We start from the raw sequence: 17,623 nt of genomic DNA on the forward strand, positions 1-17,623 counted from the left end.
CGGCCTCATTAAATAGAGCGTTTAGGAGCACATGGACGGTCAGTCCAAGAGGGATGATGTGAGGAGAAGATGGTGGATATTTGCCTATGGCATTTGTCAGGATCGTCTCTTAGAGAGGGCATCGTGTTAGCCCAGTTAATCAGATCGGCAGTACGGAAGGGTTGATGGGCATAGATCATACGTGGGGCCCCATCCGGGACCGTCGGTGGTATGGGGAAAGCCCTCAGTGGCATCTGGAAGGAGGTCGCCTGGTGACTGTTTCCCCCATTGCCCTTGGTCTTTGCTTTGACGGACTGTCGGTGAACGGATGGGGGGTAGGCGCTATGGTCGCTGACAGGAGATGGAGTGGAGTCGGGATGCATAAGCACGCCGGGCCAACACTACAGTCCCTTCCTGGCCGGCGGGGTGAACCAATGCCTGGCCATCCTGAGCCCTCGCTTGGTTATTGGGACTGGCATAGTTTTCAAGTCCCCGGGGCTGATTCTGCGTCAGGATTTTATTCTGGGCTGAAGGAGCAGTTGGGGCTGGCCCGGGACGATTATAAGAACGTGCCGGGGCCTGATCCATGGAGTCCTCATTCAAAGGTTCCTCATAGGGGGGTGGCGCATGACCTTCCTTCGGTTTCTTAAGATCTTTTCTAGTGGTTTCAATCGTGGGCATCTGGAGCGACAGGGACGGCTTTAGAGTCTTAAGGACTTGATTCACAGTCTCGAAGCCTTCAGATAATCAAGCTGACGAGGCTTTTCTTCCAGTAAGAGCTTCCTTAATGTATTTAGTTGATCCTGATGGAAGGATCCCTCCGGTGGCCAGCGGAGTTCAGATGGTACTCTTTCAGTAAAAGACGGCCAGGAATTCCTACAAAGATCTTGCAACTTCTGTCTAGACAAAGTCTCATGGTCCGGAACTATCTTCCAATGATCCATGACAAGCATGAGGGGAGAGTCGGGTTCCGGCTGGGTAAAAGAAGGCTTCCGTGAAGCCTTCTTTCCCAGTGGAAGTGCGACCCTGCTTCGAAGCCTTGGCACCCATTGTTCCTTGGGGTTTTAAGAGGAACCTGGGTTTTGGAAAGGAGGGATGGGAAAGGTATCTTAGTAAGTCGGGTTTTCTTGCTAAGGGAGTGGGACAGGGGGGTTTCTTAACATAAGCAAAATACAGTACACGACGTTCCAATAATCTAGCCTGGTCCCTTGCGTTCACTAGTTCGGCTAGCGGGGCGGCTGACCAGGGGGATCTACTATAAACTACCTCTTCCTTTCCTTTTTCTGGAGCTCCCTTTTCCTCTTCCTTTCTCTTCCGTTTCTTCTCATCTATTCCTATTTCTCAACCCCCATTTCCACCCATTACAGGGTACCCCCACCTGGCAACCTCCTGCCTATCGTTAACAGCTAAGGAAGGGAACCCTACTGGACGCCTGCCACTGCAGTGCCAGATCGGGCAGCCCTTTAAATAGAGTTAAACGGTCCGGAGAAAAACCTCCCTTGCGTTCGGAAGCGGGCTCACGCACGACCAGCGTGTTTTACATGGCCCGACGGGGCGGCTGAGGTTTAGGATAGTGCAGAGAAGTCCTTTGCCCCTGGCAGCTGGCAAAGTAGAAAAAGAGCCCAGTCCCTTGCGTTCGTTAGAACCAGCTAACGGGGCGGCTGACTGGGTATTGGAGAAAAAGAGATAGAGCTCAGGACTCCCCTTTCGAGTTGAGCAGCAGTCCACGGGACAGACTGAGAGACAGGCAAGAAATGATAGGCAAGAGAGCAGTAGATTGCGGGTTGCCAGGCTTACCTCCCCCTCCCCCCCAATCACCAGTGCACTGGATTTATACTTACGCGTCTTCCACCGCGATCCGCTGGATCGTTGGAGACGAAGCCGGCTGAACTTTGCCTTTGCTCCCCGGTTGGCTCCCCTTGAGACCTGCAATTACCGCCCGGAGGTATGGCCAGGGATCCGTCGAGTCTCCACGGGAGAAAAGGGTCCCGTTGCCGGCTGAAGGCTCGGTGGGGGTCCCCAGCCACCACGGGAGAACGCAGGTCCCGGGTTTCGGCACCAAGACTGTTACGGAAATTACCGGGTCGAGAAGGCTCAGCTCCCGGTCCTACGGAGGAAGCCCGTGGTTCGCTGCGGAGGCAATGGAGACCAGCCGGAGATTGGAGCAAAAGCAAAGGAGTTTATTGCGCAACAAGGTTCAGGAGGATCCGAACCCCGAACAAAGGGTGTCACGGACTTTTAAAACTTCCCGCCATTGCCCAGAATACACAGCGAAATACATCATAGAACGTCAGAGATGGGGAGGGGAGAGAGGAGGTTACAGTAAAATTTACATAGGGGAAAAAACAAGTTTTGCATATCAGGAAGGATGGCAGGAACCGGTGAATGGATCTAGGGTGGGTGTAATACACATTGAAGGTTTCTTCTGCGTCAGGACAATAGAAGCTCCTAGGAGGATGTCTGCTGCCATGGTAGCTGATGGATGGGTGCTTGACTGGATTATCGGGAGGGGTGTATCTCCTCCTGCGGACGTGACTCGCTGCTTAGGGATTATGAAAGCCACTGAGTGGAGAGTCCAAAAATTATGCAGTATCGAAATAATATACTTCTGATGATCGGAGGATGGCGGGGACCGAGGGGTTAGAAAGGTTATTTTACAAGGAGCAAATAGACACCCGAACCAGGCAAATCGGACACTGCGTTCAGGAGTTGTGGATTTTTACAATAATAAATATTCGAGCTGTCAAAATTGGGCCACCCAGCGTCTAAATTGTCCATTTGATACATTGTTGCAAGTTATAATTAATAGTTTCCCCAACTGGTTACATTTTGGTTTCGATTCCATTGTTCTCCCAGCAGGGAGCCTGTCAAAACCCACTTAGTGTTCAGTCAAGCGTGAAGGTGATGATTGAATCATAGTAGCTGCGCTGAACGTTCCATTTTGCAGGCTGAGCCGAATGCATGCTCCTGATTGGCCGGCTTGCCGTTCATTGAGAAAATGGACGATACGAGGAGCGCTTGACAGGAGGCTTCTCGGAGGGTTTTCGGGGCGCAGATCGGAACATTTTGGGGATGCCCTTTATCGCGAGGGCTTGTGTGGTGCTTGTGCGACTTATGTGAAGGGGTACCCGCTCATCGTCGGGGGGGGGGAAAGGAAGAAAAGAGGCTCCCAGGTCCCGCACTCGGCAGCGTGGGAGTCCGGCGAGGAGGTCTGCGCAGTGGGGGAAGGTGGCGGCTGGAAATTTTCCTTAACACTTCTCAGCCCAGGGATGCTCCCATTCACCCCTCAAGTCCCCAACTCTTCTCCAGAGTCTCCCCTATACCCAACGCCCCACCCCCTGGCACGGCTCGCCCCTTGCCCTGCTTGAGGGTGGGGGCCCTGGGGGGGGGGCTTTCAAAGGAGACGGTGCAAGGGAAACCCTGCAGGGTTTGCAGCTGCATTGTATGGACCCGAGCCCCTCCATATGGGTCCCAAGACGAGAGCTTTATGGGGAGGGGGGCTCTGCCCCTTTCTCTCCGCCCTAGTCCCAGGACAGGGGATTTTCGGGGTGGGGGGAAACAGAGAGGGGTCTCTATGTCCTTTTCCTCTCCCTCCCTCTTCCCCCCCCGAATCTTTACCTCTTTCTCCACTCTCGCACGTCCCTCCTTCGCTATTTCCCCTTTCGGAAATCTCTCGCTTCTCAAGGGCTCCTTCTGCCCCACTTTCTCCTCCCCCTTCCTGGAGGAGCCCCTTCCTGCATTTGCAAGGGAGCCGGTAGAGACGGCCATGCCTTCAGCTTCCTCCTCTTTGTGACAGGTAGGTAGCCGTGTTGGTTCTGCCATAGTCAAAACAAAATAAAAAATAAAAAAATTCCTTCCAGTTGCACCTTAGAGACCAACTAAGTTAGTTCTTGGTATGAGCTTTCGTGTGCATGCACACTTCTCTGTGCATGCACACAGCCATCTGTCAGGAATGCTTTGATGGTGTTTCCTGCTTGGCAGGGGTTGGACTGGATGGCCCTTGTGGTCTCTTCCAACTCTAGGATTCTATGATTCTATGATTCTCCTCTTTGTGAGTGATCGCCAAAGAAGACGACGACTTTCACAACAGGAAATGTCTTTCCTCCAGACTGCTGTGCCTGCACTTTCGACCCCTTACTTCATGCTTGCAGGCAATCTTTGCCAGCAGAGACTACTTGTGCGTTTATGATTGCATGTGGGGGTTGTACTGTGTCGAGGGCAGCTGTCTACCAGCTCCACCTGGTACGCAGGCTGAGACCCTCCCTGCCCACAGACTGTCTCGCCAGAGTGGTGCATGCTCTGGTTATCTCCTGCTCGGACTACAGCCATGCAGTCTACGTGGAGCTACCTTTGAAGGTGACCCGGAAACTACAACTAATCCAGAATGTGGCAGCTAGACTGGTGACTGGGAGTGGCCGCCGGGACCACATAACACCAGTCTGGAAAGACCTACATTGGCTCCCAGTACATTTCCCAGCACTATTCAAAGTGTGGTGTTGACCTTTTAAAGCCCTAAACGGCCTCTGCCCTGTATCTGATGGAGCGTCTCCACCCCCATCATCCAGCCTGGACAACGAGGTCCTCATCTGAGGGTCTTCTGGCGGTTGCCTCACTGAGAGAGGTTACAACAACTATCTGACTTTTAGAAGACACCTGAAGGCAGCCCTGTTTAGGGAAGTTTTTAATGTATGGTGTTTTCTGTTGGGAGTGGCTGGGGAAATCCAGCCAGATGGGTGGGGTATTATATTATTATTATTATTATTATTATTATTATTATTATTATTATTATTATTATTATTATCATCATTATCATTATTATTATATCATCATCATCACCTCTGTAGTGGGTGGCGCAAGGTCCCCCTAGTGATCAGGGTTTTCCAGGTCCAACACAGGAGGCACTGCAGCACCTTGACTTGGGCATTAATGCATTAACTGCTCTCTCCCAACCCCTCCAGCAAAACAGGAACAAGCAGAATGTAGAAGGGTCACCTTCTTCCACTGCCGTTTTTTCAGGGGTCTCTTTCGCCGCCGCTGCAGCCTTCTCACTAAATAAACGAGATTACGTCGAAAGTGGCAAATTGGAGGAGAGGGGGGTCTCTATGCACATCCCCAGAAGAGAAGCAGGCCAGCTTTCCTCTCCCAGGGATACACAGGACCGCACACACCCATCTCGCATTTTTGCTTCTCTTGAGTATAATCACATGACCTCTAAGATTGAGAACATCATTAAATGCCACTGGCATATTTTAAGAGACATTCCTGGGTGTGATATACCTCCTGTATTTGCCAAACGACGGACTAGATCCTTTAAAGATACCTTAGTACACACAGATCTTAAACTCACTTCAACACAAGTTCTTTCCAATCCTCCCCCGCGGTTTTTATAAATGTGGACATTGTGTTTCATGTAGGTTTGCGTTACAGGTTAAGGAGTTCACTAACCTGGAGGGCTTTAAATTTACAGTACAGTCCTTTGCCACATGTGCCACGTCTAAGGTGGTTATGTCATGAGATGCCCCTGTGGTCTGTTGTATGTGGGTTGTACACTTAGACCCATTAAAGTTAGAATTTCGGAACATCGTTCCAGAATAAGAAACAATGTACAGTAACTGATGCTCCTTTGGTTGCACATTTCATTGAAGCATCCCATATGGATGAGGATTTGTAGGAGAAAATTCTCTTACAAAAGGAAACCAGATTATCTTTTTATTAAACACATTATTAAACACCTTCGGGTCTCAATACGGATTTGGGTCTTAAGAAATGACTGGTATTATTAGTAGCCTTGCAGTATTGGGGTTTCATTTCTTGGTGTCATCACTTTAAGAATGATGTAAGTTAGAAATTAAAAGAGACAAGATCGCTATTTATGTACGCCATTACAGCAGCTAGAATTCTTGTAGCTAGGAAGTGGAAGAATGAATTAGTACCGACAATCACTGAATGGCAGATGCTTATGTTAGACTATTTACAGCTGGCGAAATTGACGGGAGAGTTAAGAGGAGAAATGAACAGAAAACCTTTGGAGATGTAAAATATTTAAAGAATACGTAAGAATATATTGTAATAACAAGGCGATATTAGCAGAACTAGAGTGATACTTGTAATTAAAATAAATACTAAACAATACTGAAGATAGATGGAAGAGAAATAAAGATTAAAAACTGTGCGGGGAAAACAAGGATGAAACGAAAGTACATTAAGAAAGATTGGAAGACCTGTATCTGAGAAGTTTGGTTATGTAAACCAATTTTATTCTCCCCCCCCCCCTTAAATTTTATTTGCTTTCTGTACCTTTTTATTTTATATATTTTTTTCTACTTACTTTTCTTATTTGTACTTATTTGTACTGTAAGTCTTTTTAAATGTGTAAAATAAAATCAATAAAGATTTTTTTTTTTAAGAAAAAAGAATGGTGTAACTGTTGGCTAATTGTATACGCCTGGATGGTTTTTTGTATAAATCACTGCTTGCAATACTAGCGCATTACACAGTTCTTGGAATACCGTTGTAGTACAAGATTAGAAAGCTGTGTTTGGTATGCATAAGCATCTTGTAAATACTATATGTTTATGACTTGAAGTCTATTATTTCCAATGCAATAAGATTATAGCATTTCACTTATGTATATTATTCAGATCCGTTATGTTGATGAAATAGAAAGGCACAACAGAAAGAGTATTGTGAAGGGGTTTTGCAAACTTTGATATACTTGCGGTATTCCTTGTTACAATCTCTTGGTGGTATGTATTAATAATATTGAAATATATTACTTTTTCGACTCACTTATGTATAAGAATAGATTTTCAACCGCATCATTTCATATCATTTAGGTCTCAAGCTGCTGAAGAAGCCGAAAGGCGAAACAGGTTGATTTTATTATGGAAAACCTTGTTCTGCTTACAGCACCTTATGCACTTCTTATTTCATTTTATCGGATCCATATGCATTGGATTCCTCTTTGTACATTTGTTATAACTCTTTATATGTATTTATGTGACAGAGTTGTTGAGTGTCACTGTATTTTACTATATTGTTCACCCCGGTGTGGAAATAAAATTAGATATTACACGCAATATTCTCAGCAGGTTACATTTATTGTGGTTTATGCTTGCGCTGTACATAACCTAGGTTTGTTGTTGGATTGTTGGATTTATTCTGCAAAAATACATTTAAATTGTTTTTTCCCCGTGTGAGTTTGCTGATGTCTTCTATGCGTTCCACTTCTACTGAGATTTTTCCACAATCCATGCATTTAAAAGTTTTCTCCCTTGTGTGAATTTCTAGATGTGCATTAAGGCTTCGACTCTGAACAAAGCACTTTCCACACTCCATACATTTATATGGTTTCTCTCCTGTGTGAGTTTGTAGATGTACATTAAGGCTTCCACTCTGACTGAAGCACTTTCCACACTCAGAACATTTATACGGTTTCTCTCCTGTATGAGTTTGTAGATGTGCATTAAGGTTTCCACTCCGACTGAAGCACTTTCCACACTCCATACATTTAAAAGGTTTCTCCCCGTGTGAGTATATGATGCATTCTTAGCGATCCTTTATGACGGAAGCATGTTCCACATCCAGCATTTAAATGGTTTTTCCCCCGTGTGAATTCGTAGGTGTATGGCAAGTTTTGTCCTTCCACGGAAGGTCTTTCCACACTCCGTGCATTTAAACGGCTTTTCCCCTGTGTGTATTCGATTATGTCTTCTAAGAGTTCCTCTCTCTCTGAAGCTCTTTCCAACTTTATGCATTTAACTGGTTGTTCCCCTGTGTGAATTCGCTGATGGATTTTAAGGGTTCCGCTATCACTGAAGCCTCTTTCCACACTCCATACATTTAAATGGTTTCTCCCCTGTGTGAGTTCGCTGATGGATCTTAGCATTCCACTATGGCTGAAGCTCTTTCCACACTCCATACATTTAAATGGTTTCTCCCCTGTGTGAGTTGGTTATGTCTTCTAAGGTTTCACTACGATTGAAGCTCTTTCCACACTCCATGCATTTAAATGTTTTCTCTCCTGTGTGAATTTTATTATGTCTTCTAAGGTCTCCACTTTGTCTAAAGCTCTTTCCACACTCTATGCATTTAAATGGTTTCTCTCCTGTGTGAGTTTGCTGATGTATTCTAAGGGCTCCACTCTGACTGAAGCTCTTTCCACACCCCATACATTAAATGGTTTAGTCCCTTTGTGAGTTCCTTGGTGTTTTGTAGGAGTTCCGCTCCCACTGAAGTCCTTTCCACAATCCATGCCTTTAAATGGTGTCTCCACTGTTTCACTTCATGATGTGAAGTAAGGGTTTTCACTAACTGAATCTCATTTTACATTCCACCAATTTAAATGGTTTGTTCGTGATTCCTAATGAAAGTATAGATTGTTGTGTCTTCTCTATTGCTTACTTTGGAGTAGGGGCAAAGGAAATCCTGTGAAGAAGAGAACAGAGGAATATAACACACATCAAGTGCCCTTAGTACCTTCTCTTACTTTGGACCATCTCAGACTTTTCCCCTTCTATGTTACTTTCTTTTTTTTAGGAAATGGAATAATGTCAGATAACAGTAACGCACCATCAGCTTTTAATAATCAATTATCAACTACTGTATCTACTCTGGTATTGCCAATTTAAATACAGCAGGTACCTTGGTTGTCAAACTTAATCCGTTCTGGAAGTTCCAAAACCAAAGCGTTCCAAAACCAAGGCCCAATTTTCCCATAGAAAGTAATGCAAAATGGATGAATACACTCAACTGGAGGGACGAGGAACGGCGTGGGGTTTGTGTGGGGAAGGAGGCAGCTACCTGGATGCAGGAGAGGGGAGTTTAAGGGGGGAGGAAAGGGAGGCAGAATTTCTTCCACCCCCATGCCCAGCACTCTCCCTTCCCTGCGTGTTTTCTGTCATTTCCCACACTCCCCATTCTCACTGGAAAGTCCCAGGTCTTCTGTCTCCACTTTGGGCAGCATAACAAGGTGGCTGAGCATCACCGGCACAGTGGCACTGGAGTGCGGAGAGGAGGTGGCTGCTGCTCTCAACTGCGCTCCTAGCTGCTGGAAACTGAGCCAGGTGGGATGGAGAGTTCATTGCAAGCGCCCGATCCCCGCTCAAGAATGCGCTGCCTGCACTGCCTTGCCTGAACCTCCCTTGGAGTCAGGCTTGGGACTGGAGGAGGGAAGGAAGGCGAGGGGGCGGGAAGGTCAACCTGCCCAGCATGGTTCTCCCACCCCCAACAAGACCTAGAATCATAGAATCATAGAGTTGGAAGAGACCACAAGGGCCATCCAGTCCAACCCTCTGCCAAGCAGGAAACACCATCAAAGCATTCCTGACAGATGGCTGTCAAGCCTCCGCTTAAAGACCTCCAAAGAAGGAGACTCCACCACACTCCTTGGCAGCAAATTCCACTGTCGGACAGCTCTTACTGTCAGGAAGTTCTTCCTAATGTTTAGGTGGGATCTTCTTTCTTGTAGTTTGAATCCATTGCTCCGTGTCCACTTCTCTGGAGCAGCAGAAAACAACCTTTCACCCTCCTCTATATGAGATCCTTTGATATATTTGAACATGGCTATCATATCACCCTTAACATTCTCATCTCCATCTCTGTGTGATGGGGGAGAGTCGCCAACTTCAAAGTCTCCCTCCTCCGGAGTCACTTCCATTCTGAGGAGCGCCCAGTGGACCGGCCCCCTGCTGAAAAATTTTGCTGACCCCTGTCCTAATTCCTTAATGTTTGGTTGCAGAAGACTCTTTGGGTTGCCCGGGTAAGATAAAGCGAATAACAAATTCAATTAATCATAATAATGGACTACATTACAGGAACCCTTGAATTTCAGTAGCAATCTTCCCGATCCCTTAAATCCCACAGACATGAGAATTGATATAGTGGTTAATACTGGAAATCTGGTGGAATGGAGAGAAGGAGTAGGACGCAGTTATATCTGCGTAAAGGTAAAGAAAAAAGAAGGTATTTCTGCATACAACCTGCATAGCAATGGGCAGGGGAGGGCAGACTGGAGGCAATGTCTCTCCACAGAAACATGGGCAAATGGGTGAAATTGCAGACGACTAGCCAAAAGTGGGTCATTCTCTCGATCCAGCAGGGCTTTTGATAGGTTTTTACATAGTGAAATGTCTCACTGCATACTCAAAGGGTTTACCTCTCAATTTCCCCATCACGTTTCTGTATTTTTCTTTTTCTAGCGAGATGTGCTTAGACTTGTGAATCAGAGTTCTCCTGTGTGGAACAAGTAAAATAGAAGTGCTGTTTAGGTCATATGTGGCTGTCAAATTATTCAGAAACATTCATCTTTTGAAGAAAAGACAACAAAGCACCTGGGGGCCCATTGGAGGCTAATAAACGTATAACGGCCTTTGTGGACAGAGGCGAATGCTGCAGATTGTGGACCAGGAAAGCTCACGCCACCATTAACCTGTGAGTTTCTTTGTAGGTTTTGCATAGTTGTTTTGGAATTCACAGCACAATATCAGCTCACGAAACGTTACAGACAAAATTGCAGCATTGCTATATACTATGATCCCACTCACTCCCTTTCTCTCACACACAGTGTTTGTAGATAAGGCAATCTCACACACCTTGGTCTGCATATGCACATGTCTGTGTGTAAAGCCTCCAGTCACAGGCATTGTCTATCCTGATAATGGGTCTTTGCCCTTGAAGAACCCTAGACTGGGAAGGTGCATGCATTTACTGTCTATGGGTGCTGATGGATTTGTGTCTCAGCTTGTAACTCCCTCTGACCCCGCCTAAAGGCTGTCCATATATAATTATAAACAAATCTTGAAATAATTTCCATAGCAGCTCCAGCCAAGTTTTTTTGAGTAGTAGACCACATTAACACCGTCAATTAATCGGAACCAGGCAGAGGGCCTTCTGGGTAGTGGCACCCGCCCTGTGGAATGCCCTCCCACCAGATGTCAAAGAGAAAACCAGCTGTACTAGACTTTTAGGAGAAGAAGAAGAAGAAGAAGAAGAGTTTGGATTTGATATCCCGCTTTTCACTACCCGAAGGAGTCTCAAAGCGGCTAACATTCTCCTTTCCCTTCCTCCCCCACAAAACACTCTGTGAGGTGAGTGGGGCTGAGAGACTTCAGAGAAGTGTGACTGGCCCAAGGTCACCCAGCAGCTGCATGTGGAGGAGGGGAGACGCGAACCTGGTTCACCAGATTACAAGTCTACCGCTCTTAACCACTACACCACACTGGCTCTTTGAAAGCAGCCCTGTTTAGGGAAGATTTTAATGTTTAATAGATTATTGTATTTTAACGTTCTGTTGGAAGCTGCCCAGAGTGGCTGGGGAAACCCAGCCGGATTGTCGGGGTATAAATAAATCATCATCATCATCACCACCACCATGCAGCAGAACTGATGCTTAGATCTGAAGCCTGGGAGAGGCAAACTGTCTATGGGTGCTAATGAATTGTGTCTCAGCTTGTAAATTCCTCTGACATCGCCTAAACCAAAAAAGGTATAGAAAGGCTCTCCTTATGTAAATTATATACAAATCCTGAAAGAATTTCCATAGCACCTCCAGCCATTTTTTTTAATAGTGGACCACATTATCACTAGCAATTAACCATGCAATGGATTTGACACTTAAAACTGAAAGCCTGGGAGAAGCAAACTGGTTTCTGGCCCTTGGTGGAAGAGGATTCCAGAAGCAAAGACCCGCTCTGGACAACCCTCTCTCCTTCCTCTCCGGAACTTCCTGCCCTTTCCTCTCCTCTCCTCTCCAGCTGGACCAATGGACTGGCTTGGTGCAACGCAGGAGCATCAGAGTCCCGCTTCCGGAGCCCCCAGCAGCAGCTGGCCTGGGGCATGGGGGAAGGAGAGTCCAGCTTCCAGGAAGGAGGGGGGTGGGGAATTGGACCCCCCCTCCCATTTTCAGGGATCCCTCTCTCCAAGGCAGGTTTCTGGGCAGGAGGGAAAAGCCAATTCAGCCCTTCCGGAGATTACCCCGCCAGCGCCCAGGTGGGAGACCTCCCTTCCAATGGGCAGCGTCTCTTTCTGTCTCGGCACCCCCTGGCAATGCTGGTCGGGGCTTTCCTCCCCCAGGGGGGCTTCCCTTCCTCCCTCAGCCCCCCCCCAAGTTCCTCTGCCCCCTCCGTCCCTGAGTCTCTCCTGCGCCCAGAGACCCCCTTGGCTCACCTCTCGCCCTGCGCGCAAAATTTCCCTCGAGCGCACCGACCTCTCCATCCAGAGGAGCCTCCCAAGACGAGCAAGGAGGGGGGGGGAGGTAAGAGACGGAAGTGGGTGAGGGAGGGGTCTCTTTCCAGGCCTCTCTAGGCCTCTCAGCTCTCTCGGTTCTGTAACCCCTTCCATGGACTCTCCTTCTCTCCAAGCAAAAGAGGTGCGCCTCGGCACACGCGCGCACCCGAGGGATTCCCCCCAGGGCGAAACGGGGGGGAGCGAGTTCCGAGGGGCCCTAGTTTGCGGGCCTCGGTTGAACCCCCAGCCCTGTTTGGTGTTGGGGGCCCTTATAGGCATGGCCTTGGTGGGCATCTCAATTCCATTCCCACAAAGGTGCTCAAGGGGTGCAGGGCAGCTGAGCATAGATTGGCCGACCAGATGGGCAAGATGGTTATAATAATGATAACAACAATAATTTTATTGTTTGTATGCCGCCGCCCACATGAATGGGTTTCCCCAGTCACTCTGGGTGGCTCCCAACCAAAAATAGTAAAAAGACATTACAACAGTGGAATTTGCTGCCAAGGAGTGTGGTGGAGTCTCCTTCTTTGTAGGTCTTTAAGCGGAGGCTTGACAGCCATCTGTCAGGAATGCTTTGATGGTGTTTCCTGCTTGGCAGGGGGTTGGACTGGATGGCCCTTGGGGTCTCTTCCAACTCTATGATTCTACTTGGAAACGTACTGGGACCCAATTCACCTCTTTTACAAACGGTGTTACATGGTCTCGGTGGCCACTCCCACTCACCAGTCTTGGGCCGCATTCTGGATTAGTTGTAGTTTCCGAGTCACCTTCAAAGGTAGCCCCACATAGAGCGCATTGCAGTAGTCCAAGTGTGAGGTAAGCAGAGCATGCACCACTCTGAAAAGGCAGCCTGCAGGCAGGTAGGGTCTCAGCCAACATGCCATGATAAAATGATAAATTATATTATTATTATATTATTATTATTTATTATTAATTAAATGTTTTGAAGACATCTGAAAGCAGTCCTGCATAGGGAAGCTTTTAAAGGTTTAATGTTTTATTATGTATTCATAAGTGGCTTGGTATAAATAAATTGTTGTCGTTATGCCTTCAAGGATAAAAAGAATAATAATAATAATAATTTTTATTTGTACCCCGCCCATCTGGCTGAGCTTCCCCAGCCACTCTGGGGGCTCCCAAACGAATGTTAAAACAATACAGCGTTAGGTATTAAAAACATCCCTTAACAGGGCTGCCTTCAGATGTCTCTTAAAAATAGTCAAAACAAAATAAAAATTTCTTTCCAGTAGCACCTTAGAGACCAACTAAGTTTGTTCTTGGTATGAGCTTTCGTGTGCATGCACACTTCTTCAGATACACTGAAACAGAAGTCACCAGATCCTTAAATATAGTGAGGGAGTAGGGAGGGGTATTACTCAGAGGGTGGTGGGAATGGGTGATAGGCTGATAGGTGTGGAAAACCTTAAAAATAGGATAGCTGCTTATTTCTTTGACATCTGATAGAAGAATGTTCCACAGGGTGGGCGCCACTACCCAAAAGGCCTCTGTCTGTGATTCTTCAAAGGAGATGGTGCAATGCAGACCCTGCAGTTCTGGGTTCCATACTTGGCAGCTTAGATTGCGGTCATCCAGGTCCCTGCCAATGGGTAGCAGCAGAGGCGCTTTTTTTGAGGGGGGGGTGAGTCCCTTTGTCTTTTTCTTCCCCTCCTCCCTCTGACCACCACCTTCCCACATGCAGGGTCTTATTTTTGTCCTCCCTTGTCACCCTCCTCCCTTGTTTACTTTTCCAATTCCCTTTATTGCAATTTATACATGTGGGCAGAATGTCCGCTGTCACCCCTCCTCTCCTTTCCAACACCGCCCACCCCACTTCCTTTTTTTTATTTTATTAAACAACAAAATCATACACATAGCTCAACATAACACATGACAATTTCAAAACACACAAAAAAGAAAAAACACACACACTGACCCATACATAATTTAACAATACTAAAAAAATAATCCTAAAAAGAGGATCAAAGACAAACAAAAAGGGAGTAAAGAAGGAATGGAAAGAGAAGGGGAGGGGAGGCAGAAGAGAAGGGAAGGAAAAAGGGGGAGAGAAAATAGAAGAAGAAATAAGAAATCTACATTAAAATTACAACTTACGACATTAATACAATATACAAATACATAAGTTTGACTTCCATTTGCACTCTTTGTTCCTTTATCTTAACCCTTTTTTCACACAGTTCTTGTTACATCCAATTTAGTCTTATATTTCTTTCTAGTGATATATTGATATTCCGTACATACACAGATTTCACCTTCCTATTGCTAAGAAATTTTGATGTTGTTGTACTGGTTTAAATAATCTGTAAAAACTTCCCATTCCTTTTGTGCCTTTTGATTGAATTGACCTCTCATTCTTCCCGTCATTACTGCTAGCTGCATATATTCTGTCATTAAAGCTTGCCAATCATATATTGTGGGGTTACTCTCACCCTTCCAATTGCTTGCTAAGAGAATTCTGGCCGCTGTGAGGGCATACATTGTTAATTATCTTTTCTCTGTCTTGATTTCTGGTGGTAATATTCCCAGAAGGAAGGTTTCTGGCTTTTTCTTAATAGAGATTTTCAAAAGCCTTTTTAATTCATTATGAACCTTTCCCCAGTATTCCTTAACTATATCACATTCCCAACACATGTGGAAGTCCTGTTGCCCAGTCGCCCAGGAAACATCTGATTTAGGGGGAACACTTCAGGTTTGTTTTGGACCACGGGGGCCCATAGAGCTGCGAGTGGAAGAGCAGCCCCTGCCTTTGTTGCACGGGGGAGGAATATTTTTGTAGAAATTTCAGCTTTTCTTAACACAGGCAAAATGGTACTGTTGGCAGTGTTTACAAACTGTTTTTTATAAATGCTGTGATTCAAGGACTGGGAAAATATAAGCATTTTCCCGTGACCTGCTTCCCAGGGGGAAGCAATGTTAAAAAGCGTGGGGAGAGGACGGAGCCCTGAGACACCCCCTAAGTGAGCGTCCACGGATCCAAACGCTCATCCCCCAACACCCCTTTCTGGAGACGGCACAGGAGGAACGGAACCACTGCAGAACAATGCCCCTAACTCCCAACCCTCCTAGACCGTCCAGGAGGATGTGTCAGGATATGTTTGTTGGTCAATTCAATTCGCTCTCTCTTGACTGCTGAGAGGTCAAGCTGAGAGGCGAAAGGTGTGGGGACTTTGTGTGGATGATGACTGGAGGAGTTTGTAAATAATACTCGTGGCTCAACTGTTGCCAACCTGACCAGTAAAGGTTTATTCTCAACGAATTGGGTAAGGTATATTTTTATCAGAAATAGTTAGCAGGATACCATGGTCAATGGCATTAAAAGCCACAGAGAGATGCAGCAGAACCAGGAAACAGCTTTTACCTCTGTCCCTCACCCAGAGATAATCAACCAGTGCCAACAAGGTGGTTTCAGTCCGATGGCAGGGCCTGAAACCCAACTGGAACAAATGCAGTCCAAATGGTGGATATCCTCCAGATTTGCCTGGATTTATTCTGCAAACAAACATACATTTAAATTGTTTTTCCCGTGTGAGTTTGCTGATGTCTTCTAAGCGTTCCACTTCTACTGAAGCTCTTACCACAATCCATGCATTTAAAAGTTTTCTCCCTTGTGTGAATTTCTAGATGTACATTAAGGCTTCCACTCTGACTGAAGCACTTTCCACACTCCATGCATTTAAAAGGTTTCTCCCCTGTGTGAGTTTGTAGATGTACATTAAGGCTTCCACTCTGACTGAAGCATTTTCCACACTCAAAACATTTATATGGTTTATCTCCTGTATGAGTATATTGATGCATTTTCAGCGATTCTTTCTGTCTGTAGCATTTACCACACTCAAAACATTTATATAGTTTATCTCCTGTATGAGTATATTGATGCAGTCTTAGCGAATGTCTATGACGGAAGCATGTTCCACACTCCATGCATTCAAATGGTTTTTCCCCTGTGTGAGTTCGTAGATGTATGGCAAGTTTTGCCTTTTCACGGAAAGTCTTTCCACACGCCATACATTTAAATGATTTCACACCTGTGTGAATTCGCTTATGTCTTCTAAGGTTTCCACTACAAGTGAAGCTCTTTTCACACACCATGCATTTAAATGGCTTCTCTTCTGTGTGAGTTCGTTGATGGTCTGTAAGGTTTCTACTATCAATGAAGCACTTTCCACATTCTATGCATTTAAATGGCTTCTCCCCAGTGTGAGTTCGCTGATGTCTCTTAAAATTTCCACTCTGACTGAAGGTCTTTCCGCACTCCATACAACTAAATGGTTTCTCCCCGGTGTGAGTTCTGTGGTGTGTATTAAGGTGTTTACTCATAAGGAAGCTCTTTCCACACTCCATGCATTTAAATGGTTTCTCTCCTGTGTGAGTTCGCTGATGGTCTCTTAGCGTTCTGCTATCGCTGAAGCTCTTTCCACACTCCATACATTTAAATGGTTTCTCCCCTGTGTGAGTTCCTTGATGTTTTGAAGGAATTCCACTACCATGGAAGTCCTTTCCACAATCCATGCCTTTAAATGGCGTCTCCACTGTTTTCAGTTCATTGTTGTGAACTCACTGTGCTCACAGACTGAATCACATTGTACATTACACATATTTATATGCTTTCTTCATTCCTAATGAAATCTCTGATGGCTCATCCAAATTCTGACTGACTTCTCCATCACCTGGTTGGGAGTTGGGAGAAAGGACATCCTGTTAAGAGTTTCAAGAAAGGGAACAAAGCAATAGCACCTTCTCTTGTGTTAACATTTGCTTAACATTTCATGCATGCTCCCTTCTCCTGTGTTCCATTTTTTTTTAAAAAGGAGACCCAGCCCCCCCATTATGCAGGAATCATTTGTCCCACATGGGTCTCCAACTCACAACCCTGAGATTAAGAGTCTCATGCTTTACTGACTGAGCTGAGTTTGAAAGCTTTACTTCCAGGAACTTGATTTAAATGTTGCAGAAAAAAATAAACGATACATTGCCTCAGGTATGCAGGCCTCTTCTTACCCACTGTGGTCTCATTATAAGGCCCTGCAGCATACATTTGCCAAAAACTAGCTTTTCCACAAAAAAAATTAATTCTTCCTAGGGTTTCCCCTGAGATATTGCTGATTTGGCCAAATTCTCTCACGGTGCCATTTTTACACCCTAAAACCAAGGACGTGTGAGGAATTTTCTTGATATATGGGAAGTCTAACTTTGTCCCTCTCTTTCCTGCTTGCTGCATCTTCCGCAACACCTGCAGAAATTTGTGTCTGCCTGCAAAACAACTCAACATTTTGAAATTCTATGCAAAGACGTGATTCAGCTCCAAGGAAGGAAGGGGGGGGGGGGTCACTTGGACCCACCCCCTTTTTCAGGGATTCATCTCTCCGTAAACATGGACCACAGTCAGATTCCTAGGCAG

At 45.9% G+C, this 17,623-nt stretch overlaps 1 protein-coding gene and 1 long non-coding RNA gene across 2 annotated transcripts in view; both read right to left on the reverse strand.

Moving 5' to 3' along the window:
• The window catches only part of LOC117042247, a 31,823-nt gene extending 19,603 nt beyond the window's left edge, over positions 1-12,220 (reverse strand). The window contains exon 1 of the long non-coding RNA XR_004426064.1: positions 12,145-12,220. This is a non-coding gene — a long non-coding RNA (uncharacterized LOC117042247). The remainder of the gene's footprint in view (positions 1-12,144) is intronic.
• Positions 12,221-15,524: 3,304 nt separating this feature from the next.
• Positions 15,525-16,970, reverse strand: LOC117042229 (gastrula zinc finger protein XlCGF7.1-like). The gene has a single exon (XM_033141757.1). The coding sequence runs from the start codon at positions 16,732-16,734 to the stop codon at positions 15,733-15,735; it is 1,002 nt and encodes a 333-aa protein (XP_032997648.1). The 5' UTR covers positions 16,735-16,970; the 3' UTR covers positions 15,525-15,732.
• Between the last annotated feature and the right edge of the window lie 653 nt (positions 16,971-17,623).

The sequence above is a fragment of the Lacerta agilis genome, chromosome 2, assembly GCF_009819535.1.
Source record: "Lacerta agilis isolate rLacAgi1 chromosome 2, rLacAgi1.pri, whole genome shotgun sequence".
In the NCBI taxonomy this organism is placed as follows: Eukaryota; Metazoa; Chordata; class Lepidosauria; order Squamata; family Lacertidae; genus Lacerta; species Lacerta agilis.

Coding starts and splice junctions, on each gene's coding strand:
- LOC117042229 (XM_033141757.1), bottom strand. CDS start 16,734: ATGGATTGTGGAAAGGACTTCCATGGTAGTGGAATTCCTTCAAAACAT.